This window comes from Empidonax traillii, unplaced genomic scaffold (assembly GCF_003031625.1).
Source record: "Empidonax traillii isolate 1590-97213 ecotype Southwest subspecies unplaced genomic scaffold, ASM303162v1 scaffold657:size717538, whole genome shotgun sequence".
NCBI classification, from domain to species: Eukaryota; Metazoa; Chordata; class Aves; order Passeriformes; family Tyrannidae; genus Empidonax; species Empidonax traillii.
In genome coordinates, this window is record NW_020955850.1 from 78,691 (window position 1) to 89,227 (window position 10,537).

The following is a 10,537-nucleotide window of genomic DNA, read 5'->3' on the forward strand; positions in this document are numbered from 1 at the left end:
ACTGATTAATCCAGGAACCTGTGTGTTCATAATCAAATGTATAAAACATCAGTATACAAAACTGAGCGGTGCCAACAAATCTACAGTTCTACTGGCAAAACTGCTTTTGGCCTATGCCCCTCCTGCCACACCGGTCAGCTGTCAGGGGCACTCACTTTTGGGTAAAGTCCAAGCTTCATGACCAACTGCCTTGATTTAAAGCTTGGTACTACAGACATGATCAGAGTTTGAGGGACATATTTTCATCTCTATCTGCTACACCCACTTGGAACTGCACGTGCTGCCCCTCAGCACAAGCTACAGTCACCCAGGGCAGCCTAAGTCAACACCACAGCACAGAAAGGGATTTGCCATCACCTCCTCTTTCCCACCTCACTGGTTCCAGAGCCAATGTTTCCAACATACAGGCCAAAAAGGAAAAGTGAGCCAGACTAAAACCAAACATCCTACTTTTTGCTCACAGAAAGGGTGCCCTGGTACAGCTGCCTGCACCACTGTATCAACTCTGATACCAAGAGAAGAAGATAGGCAGAATACTGTGATTTTAATTATTTAAAGGTACTAAAACTTCTAAGTTAAATAAAATTCTCAACTACACTGATAACGTTTTCAAAGCTTCAAAAGTCAACAGATTTTTTTTTTTAAACCATCACATTTCATTATACTGAAGAATAATAGAATAGCACTAATGAGCTCATGACCAGCATGTTTTTGTTCCTCATATCAAAATCAACTAACTGAAAGTAAGTAGAAAATTGGGACGGTTCAGATTTAACAACAGTGTATGGGAAAAAAGTTTGAACAAAAAATGAAATTGAAGATAAATTTCTACCTCTTCTTCTGATAGAAAACAATGCACCAGGGTCATCTGATGCAGTATTTAAGTGCCTAGAGAGGAAGAGACGTTTTCATTTGTGTCCTGAAGAATGTGAAACACTGCTTATACTTTTTATATCCCACATTTATGTGTAAGAACACTTACATGTAATTGTTTGAAACAACAATTGTCTACAACATAAGCTGTACCAGGGTTAGTGAAGTTCAATAGTGTAGAGCAAGTCTTTCCTTCTACAACTGAGAGAAGTTGTGATAAAAGCCACAATTAGTGCAACTGTTTAGAACAGAACACCGAGCTCCTGGTAAGAATTCAATTCAACTTACTCAGTACAATTCATTACTGTCAGACTTGGTATGTTTCTCCTTAAAGTGTATTTACATGGATTTTCAGCACTAAATATTATCTAACATGATGGAAGTTGGCACTTATTCTGCCTGTTCAGCAAGGTATCTTAATGAATAGAATTTAGGTTAATTTAGGTTACTTTTTTTTTCTCCTTAAGTGAAAAAAAACCAAACAGGTAACCTTCCCAGATAAACTGGGATCTGTTTATCAAGGCCATTCTTGCTCCCATTTCATAATTTGGTACAGAGGTAAAACAGGAACAATATAAGTTGGTTTAGTCCCAAAGCATGAAATACTTTGGTCTATGGTATCCCTACATACTCACAGAGTGCCTTACAAATTGTGACCACGGTCACTGTAAGCAACTCCACAGGATCTGTACTAAAGATGTGTCACATCACTGCCAGCAAAAGGAGTGTCACAACACAAGAGAAACCAGCTCACTTGCTTTCCTGGCACACATACACTTCACATCCCACTTCAAGCTGAACAACAGAGTGACTGGTACACCCAGCCTGAATGTGGAGAGCTGGTTAAACCAGAACTGACATCCTATGAAACGCCGAGTAGCTGTTTTCGACACTAGTGAGCAAGAACAGATTGCTGAGAGGTTTAGTACCATTTGTAAAATAGGGATGCTCCAAACTGAAGTAAAATTAATGACAAAATACAGCTACCAAAATATAGCTATCAAAAACTCTACTGCTCTGCTCTTACTTCCAGAGATTCTCTATAAGAAGCAAAACCCAAGGTTATCTTAGGGTTTTAATCTGCTCAAAGCCCTTGACTGTATGCCCTCCACTCCACCAAGCTCTAACAATGTTCAGTTCCACTGAGGCCTCCTCATCAGTGACATCTCCTCATTAACTACACCAACCAAACCAGCATCTCTGTATTTTTGCTTCTTACAAAGCTTTCAATAACAAAATGATACAATACCAGGAATGAAAATATGGCAAATAAAGAACAAATTCTGTAAAAATCACAAACACATTGCAGACAGTTTTCAGCTTGTTTTTACAATTTCCTGCATAGAGATAGGGGTCATTTTCTAAATTAGAACCTATATCTGAGCAAGTCTAAAACAAAAATCATTTCCAGCATTAGTGAATCAACTACTGAAATTCCCAAGATATCATCAAACCTATGCCTTAGCAGATGGACAGAGTGAAATATTTTGCATGGAATCACCTCAGTACAAAGTTAAACTGCACCTCTTCCATACTGCAACTCAACTCTGTTTTCTTCATGATTTTTTTTTCAGGTGACTCAGAAGACCTGGACATCTGCTAGGGATGAGAACAAAAGAGGAGATTTCTTATCCCCTCCTCAGATCAGGGTCTCTCAGCTGCAGCAAATGAAGGCATTCCTAGTACCTCTATCTCAACCACAATTTAGGATTACTGGGTTTTTACTTCTTGTGTTGATAACAGGAAATACAAAACTGAGGAGAATTTTTCAATTCCAGTAGTCCAGACAAGCTAATGTTTATAGGTGTTTACAGCAAGGATTCAATGGAGGATGATCACTTCAGGCAACAGGGAAAGACTGTAACTGTAGTGACTGACTTCTGAAGTAAAAGGTTTTAGCAAGTCTAGGAGTATTAAACATTCACTAGTTACTCACATCCAGCATTCTCTGCAGCTCAAACTTTTTTTCCCCCACCTTTCAATATTTTTATTTGTTTTCAGTATCTACATTTTCAGATCTTCCCATCTGAGCTACTACAGCACAACTGAACAAGATGTTAAAAACCAGAATTTTCAAATAGATGTGATGGTTACATACTCTTACAGTAAGATGATGGCAGAATATTGCAGCAAACTGCTGAGTTATTGAGTCAGTTTACTTGATAAAGAATTCAGGAGGAGGGAACCCCGAAGTATTTTGGCACAACACTTTGCATACTATAAACTCTCTGATACGTAGTGTCACCTCTCTTAAAGGAAGAACAGTTTGAGTTAAGAAAAGCATAGAAGAATAAACATCTGTTGCAAAGAGATGGATGAGGGACTCTTGTCTATTAAAAAAAAAACAAACAGATTCCCAAATAGTACCCACAAATTGTAAGTAAAGATACAATGAGATACAAGACTTGCAGAGCACAGAACTACTTACCTATGACAATTCTGTCAGAAAAATAGATATGCTTAAGCAAATGCCAATATCTCAAAATGCTGCATTTGAAACCACATATATCATAACAAAGAAGCTAACAGTTAGCAAGAGAGAAATAACATCCCTCTCTAAGGAGGCAGGAAGTTTAATGAGTTCTCTCCAAGGGAAAAATGCTGAAGTATTTCTTTCAAGTTTAACAGGTCCCCTAGGTTTGCTCCCCATGCCACAACCACAGGTTGGTGAGTCTCAATCACTGGAATGTGACACCACATGGTCATTAAACCCTCCCACCCTGCCTGCAAGAGCAAGTGCCTGGTGTACACGGCTGTCTTATTTTATTGCAAGGAACATATTCTAAAAGAGTAGTGTTACTGTACAGCATTATACAGTGGAAAATGGGAGCAACAGCACTTTCAGAACTCGCAAGAAAACCCAAGATATATGAACGTATTGCCTTCCCATCCTTCTACCAACGTTTATCGGTCCCACAGCACTAAGACCGCCCTTTATTGGGAAATGCAGTTATCTCACTTGGCATCTGAGAAGCTCAAACACTAGCCAGTCTGTAGCTGTTTCTTCTCTCTCCTTAATACAGAGAGGATTCCCCTCGTGAAGGACTACATAAATAGAAAGTGTGATGTATCTAACAGGGCCCGTAATGGTCAGGGCTTTCCCAACCCTATCGTCAAATAGCCACAACCCGGTCTCCAATCAGACCCAAAGCAATTAAAAAAAATTAGAACATAGAAAAAGGAAAGACTGAGAGTCGGGCGAGGCCGCCACCAGACACCTGTGCAGCAGGCGGGACAGGGGCCCTGCCATCCGCTCCCTGCCCCGGTCTTCGAGCAACCGCACCGCGGGGCCGGCCGCGACGCTGGGGCTGTGCTCGCCGCTCCCCGGGGCACCCCGGCCCGGGCACCCACCGTTCCGACCGGTGGCCCCCGCCCTGCCCCGGCCGCCCCGGTCCTGGGCCGCGGCCTAAAGATGGCGGAGGCGACCGCGCTTCCCGGGGCTGCTCACCCGCGCAGCACCGAGACGCACTCACGCCCAGCCGTCCCTCTCGTACCGGGACTCCGTGCCCCGCCGCCGCCGCTCCGCCTCCCGCCTCCCGCCTCGTCCTCCCGGTCCCGGCAGTGCCGCCGCCTCACACGCCGCGGCCGCCCGCCATCTTCCCTCCGCTGCCCCCGCCGACAGCGCCCGCGCTGCGCACGCGCATCGCGCCGGCGCGCACGCGCGCTATGTCGGGGCGCGCGGGGCAGGGGCGGGGCGGGGGCAGCGCCCCCCAGTGGGGGCACGGGAGGCGCGGCGGCCCCGCGCATGCGCAGAGCGGCGGGGCGCGGCCGTGAGGCCTCAATCGCCGGGCGGGGGCGCGCGCATGCGCAGAGCGGCGGCGGGGGCGGAGGGAGGTCATGGCCGGGCCGGGGGTCAGGGCTGTCAGTGCTGTCGGTGCTCCCTGCGCTCCCTGCCCTGCGCCGCCCCTGCGCGCCAAACACACCCACACACACCTCTGGAACCGGCTGCACGGGCAGGTGGCGGACTCGCCACCGCTGGAGGCTCTCAAGGAAAGACTGGCCGTGGCACTCAGTGCCCTAGTGTAGCTGTCGTGGTGCTGTTCAGTCACAGGTCGGACTCCGTGGACTCAGAGGTCTTTGCTAACCTGTTTCCATCATTCCCTCCTCCTCTGAACCCATTCCTGAGTTTCAAAACATACGAATCAAAACTAACTAAGGCTCATGGTTATCTCTTCGTGGAGGATGGTGCAAATCTTGTGGGATCATTTGGTTTGTTACACTTCTCCTCGAGAGTCTTGTTTGCTTACAAAGGCATCAACAAGCAGTAATGCCTTTCAGTTACAATTATTACATCCTTTTACCCAGGAGTGTAGGTAAAAAAGGTGCAGAATGGCTTTTTTCCCCTGAATGAGTTGTCATTAAGACATAACAGCCTGTGTGTTTAAAAGATGAAAATTTCTTAAAGCTGCTTGAACACAAACATACAGAACAAAGCAGGTTCAAGGGGAGCAGCTACTGGAAGACATATCCTGTATCAGAAGGGGACACTGAGCTTTGTAAAATAAAGATTCACTACCTTGGTTTTCTTTTTGCTCTTGAATTGTAATGATTCTGACCTAGTTAAGATTCCTGTGGTTGGTTATAGAGGCATGTCTGGTTTACTGGCATGCAAAAGACACTCCAGCACAGACACAGACGCTGTTTGAGGTAATGTGCTCTAGGTGAGGTAGCCCTAACAGTTGTCACATATCAGCGTGGCCTTTCAGCATAGTAGCAACATTCAGTAAAACCTGAAATAATATTGTATTTCTCTCCATTTTGTAAGGTCTATTCCTTATCCTCACAAATAGTGTCTTAACACACCTGTCTTCCTCTCTGTCCCAGATGTTCCTTCCTGCAAAATTTTCCTTCTTCCAGGTGTGGTGGTAAAACTGTAAGATTTGAGAAGGCTGGCTAAGACGCTTATCCCATCTAGAAGAACATTCACTTCAATGAAAAGCCAACAATCCGTGAATCTACCAGCTGCTGGGTGTGCCACTCCCACAGGCTGCACCAGGAGCCACCCTTCCATGGTTTGGTTCCTTTAAGGACTAGGGCAGTGGGCAAACTACTTCAAGAGTCTGTCCCTCCAGGAGTGGATACCTGGCTTTGTAACATCAAATTTATGGGTTAACTCTTTCTCTTCTGTAACAGGTAGGTGTCTGCAATCACTTGGCAGACAGGTACATGCTGCCCAAATGCTCTCTCACTGTGATCATAGTTAATACCACCTCTGTCTGATCCGCCCTAAATTGTAACTTGTTATAACATGCTTGGAGTCCCCAGATCTCCAGGATCTACTTGTCCTCATTAACAAAATCATAATATGCACCCAATGTTTATAAACCACACAATTTTAATGAAAAATATATTTTAATTTACACTAAACAATAGAAAATTATTGAAGCTGTAAAAATTCACTGTCCTAATCAAACAATAAAATGACCCCAAACAAACAAAAAAAACACCACAGAAGTTGATGCTGCACATGACTGAATCTTCTGAGAGCCAAGAGTAAGTTTCTCCGTCTCTTTTAGAAATTCCCCCCCCAAAAATGAAATTACATCTATATTTCTGCTAAGAACCAGAAACATGGTGAAAGTTTACAAACTGCAGAGAGGGTCTGGTGAAGAAACAAATATTTGAGCCACTGGGAAAAGGCTTTTTGGGTTCTTTGGCTCTCACAATACAGGGGCCCTTGCCAATATACACATGGAACAAACCAAAAAGACGATGCTGATCTCCAGTCTGAATGCACCTGTGATGACACAGCACTGAAGCACCCTGTGTCCACAACTTCCCTCACTCAGCCAGGAGCTCAGCTGGTCCAGAGGGCTGAGAAACAGTCAAAGTCCCCAGGTTTTTCTGTTCAGATAGAAGGGTTGAGATTAACCTTAGTATTGGAAGCTGCGTTTAGTCTGAATGTCATCGAGAATCTGCTGTAATTCCTCATCTTCAAACCGGCCCTCCAGGCTGCAAGATAAGAACAAAGAGGAGACATTAAAGCTTTCAGAAATAATCTCCCTCCGGATTAATTTCAGTCATAATTTCCTCCCATCTGTCTCAACGTGCCATCGCCCACCTGTATATAACCACCAGGAACCGCCTGTAATGTTACTGTTCGAAGAGCACTCTAATCCCTATGCAGGGTCTCCTCTTTTCATGACAAAACTCCATCCTTCCCAGAACCTTCTGCTAAATAATTTCTAAATGTGTTATCAAAAAGCCCTGTCCAAGCTGGCCTTGAACACTTTCAGGGATGGGACAGCCACAGCTTCTCTGGGCGACCCGTGTAGGGGCCTCACCACCCTCACAGGGAAGAATTTTTTCCTAATCCCTAAACTAAACCTACTCTCTTTCAGTTTGAAGCTGTTCCCCCTCATCCTGTCACTACCTGCTCTTGTAAAAAGCCTCTCTTCATCTTTCTTGTAGGCTCCCTTTAGGCACTGGGGGACCTCAATTAGGTCATCCCGAAGCCTTCTCTTTTATATAATGACATATAAGGAAGAAACTGTAATTTAGACGCCTGTTTTGTTCCCTCCTCTCTCTCCAGCCACGAGGTAACCAATCAAGACATCAAGAAGCTACTGCTTCCCCATATCTTATCCACAAAACAGTTCATTTGCTCCAACAGCAAAAATCTCGAACAAACACAAACACAGCCAGCTAAGAACCCCAATTTAAGCTGTTTACATTTAATCCAGTAAAAGTTGTCAGGAACGAATTAGGGACATGCCAAACAGTGCCTTGCTGTCAGATCAATGGGTAGGGGAGGAAAGACCAAGATCGAATATTCTTGCATCAAGAGAGCTGGATTGAAGCGAGAGCACCTGCTCACAGCTGGTTTTAGATCACAGGGAAGTATAAAGCAGTCTTTAAGTGCTCACCTAGGAATGAGAGCTTTGGCCTCCTCAGCTGTCTCAGGACACAAATTAGCCAAACAAGCCAATTCAAACTTATGGAGCTTTTTCTGGAGCAGCAAACTGTAAGGAAAGACAATAACTTGGTGAAATTACAAAATAGAAATATAAAAGGGCATAACTAAACCAAATGGGTATCCTTTTTCACACTGCTTTTGGTGCTGAAGTCAGGTTTTTTCAAGAGGAAATACTCATTATGTAATTGCATAGAAGGAAAAAAAAGTCCCATCTGCTAAATCTACTTACCCTAAATTACTCTGCAAAGACTAGAAAATCCTCCCATCTAATGCAGTCTGCTACCACTGAAATACTGAAAATAAAGCAGTTCACAAGGCTTAACCTGAACAAAGTACAGCCCACTGTCAAGAATTATGATCAAATTTCCTGCCTCTTCCGAAAGAATTAAAGAACAAATCAGGAAACACCGCTAAACTGTACTTTCATAAAGCAGCATCCGCATTATTTATAGATCAAATTCTCCAGTAAGTGTTATTCCCCATCTTTCCCACTCACCTGCGCACACTGGCGATGGTTTCACGGTTTTTGAAGCGGCTGAAGCGTGCTGTGTAATTCAAGGTTTTCATGAAGACTTCTGACAGCTCCTGCTCATCCTCTGCACTCTCATTCTGCTGCTTCCGATGCTCCAGCAGCATGTGCACCTCTGAGTTCAGAAGAGTTTCTGCAGTTTCAAATTCTGCAGCCGAATGAGAGAACGCCAGCACCAAAGAAGGTGAGGCACGGATGAAAAGGAGAATTATGGAAATTTTTTATGAAAATCGAGCCCTGGGCAATAAAGAACGGAACAATGTGTTTCATGGCAGTGGTGTGAGCCCTTTCACCAATGACTGGGCAGCATTTCATACTGAAAATGCTGATAAAAATTACACCACTTCGAGTGACAATCCAAGGTGTTTGCCTTTTGATCTTGTATTATACACTTACGGCCTTAACGTTATGAGTTTTCATAGTTTTACAGTATGTTTTCCTCGCCCTTTTTAAGTAGAACTTAAGGAATGCATGAAATGCTTTAGAAAAAAAAATTTTAAAACAGTAATACTCAAAAAAAATTCAGAAGCAATGCTTATGGCCTTCAGAAGCCTCTGATTTCTTGGAATAAATATGGATGTTTTGAATATTTTAAAAAATATTTTGTTTACTTGAAAGGTTAATTGACCTACTACAATTATCAGAAAAAACCTTTTAACTAATCTTAATAGATCCCTCCCCCTTTTTAACCAGCTTTGTTTTCATTCATCATCACCATAACCACTACATACATTCCAATAATAAGAAAATCTTTCAACATCAGCAGTATGAGCAGAGGGTCAAAGGCTGCATGCCAGAGCGCCTGTCAGCACTGTTTTATACAAGCAGATACAGGGCAGTGCTAGAAAGGGACTGGAAAACTTTATTTTGCATTGAGCAGTAAATTAACTTAGGCTGAGCATGGTTGCTCCAAGGCTTGGACACTTCCAGGGATGGGGCAGCCCAGCTTCCCTGTGCCAGGACCTCACCACCCTCACAGGGAAGAATTCGTATGACGAGAAACGTCAGTGGAAAATGTAACGGTTATACCCAAAAGCGATGATATTTTCTCTGTAGGCTGACAGGATTTTTTTTTTTTTTTTAAATCCTGTACACACACATACGGCCCACATAAGAACTGCCACATCCGAGCAACCACGAGGTCCTGAAACGTATATAAATGATTTATTATCTCGATTTTTAAGGCTCGGGGCTCTGTAACCGGTGGAGGAGAGTCGGGGGTGATGAGCAGCGCTCCAGTCCCACTGAGCTGCCCGGCGAGGCTCGTTCCCTCACGGGCGGCCGCCGCCAGTCCCGACCCCCGCCCGGCCCGGCGCCCCGACCCCTGCCCGCACCTTTGGGGAAGACGAGCTGCGAGGCGTCCTCCTCCACGTCCGCCGCCCGCGGGTCGCTGCCGCCCGCCGCCATCGCCGGAAACCCGCAGCGGAAGGGCAGCTCCGCCGAGAAAGGGCGGTTCTCCCGTGTGAGGGGCGGGCGGAGGCTGGTTCACCCCCCGTGTGAGGGGCGGGGGGAGGCTGGTTCTCCCCCGTGTGAGGGGCGGAGGGAGGCTGGTTCACCCCCCGTGTGAGGGGCGGGGGGAGGCTGGTTCTCCCCCGTGTGAGGGGCGGAGGGAGGCTGGTTCTCCCCCGTGTGAGGGGCAGCTCTGCCTGTGTGACGGCCGGCCAGCCGGGCGGAGAGTGGATCTCCCCGATGTGAGGGGCCGATGGTCCATTCTACCCCGAGCACTGCCGAATATAAAAAAGCGGAGTTGCCGCTGTGGAGAACCGGGGGGAAACAGCGAGAACAGGGCGCCTGAGCAGCACGAAGCAGCCCTCAGAGGTGTGTTTAAGCTCGCTTAGCAATGAGCTCCTTTCAGAGACAGAACGAGGTGGGGTGCTGAGCGTTGTTTATGTGAACACGGGGCAAATAGCTGAGACAGACCAAGGCATCATCATACCAAGACTCTACAGCTCCCTGACAGGAGGTTGTAGCCAGGTGGGGGTCGGCTGCTTCTCCCAGGCAGCCATGGACTGGATGAGAGGACATAGTATTAAGCTGCGCCAGAAGATGAGGTCAAAGTTGGACTTTAGGAAGAAATTCTTCACAGAAGAGATGATAAGGCCTTGGAACGGGCTGCCCAGGGAGTTGGTGGAGTCACTTTCCCTGGAGGTGTTTAAGGGTAGCCTGGACGTGGGACTCAGTGCCATGGTCTAGTTGTCATGGTGGTGTTCACCCCGGGG

General features: G+C 45.7%; 2 protein-coding genes across 8 annotated transcripts in view; both read right to left on the reverse strand.

Annotated features, from left to right (window-relative positions):
* WDR33 (WD repeat domain 33) overlaps positions 1 to 4,403 on the reverse strand; it is a 66,963-nt gene extending 62,560 nt beyond the window's left edge. For all 7 annotated transcript variants that reach the window (XM_027899306.1, XM_027899308.1, XM_027899309.1 and 4 more), the window contains exon 1: positions 4,368 to 4,403. The gene's annotated coding sequence lies outside the window, so the exon portion shown is untranslated. The remainder of the gene's footprint in view (positions 1 to 4,367) is intronic.
* Positions 4,404 to 6,187: 1,784 nt separating this feature from the next.
* On the reverse strand, positions 6,188 to 9,838 carry POLR2D (RNA polymerase II subunit D). Its single transcript, XM_027899322.1, has 4 exons — positions 9,653 to 9,838; positions 8,286 to 8,466; positions 7,740 to 7,835; positions 6,188 to 6,825 (listed from the first exon to the last, which is right to left on the reverse strand). The coding sequence occupies exons 1-4, from the start codon at positions 9,723 to 9,725 to the stop codon at positions 6,747 to 6,749; spliced, it is 429 nt and encodes a 142-aa protein (XP_027755123.1). The 5' UTR covers positions 9,726 to 9,838; the 3' UTR covers positions 6,188 to 6,746.
* Between the last annotated feature and the right edge of the window lie 699 nt (positions 9,839 to 10,537).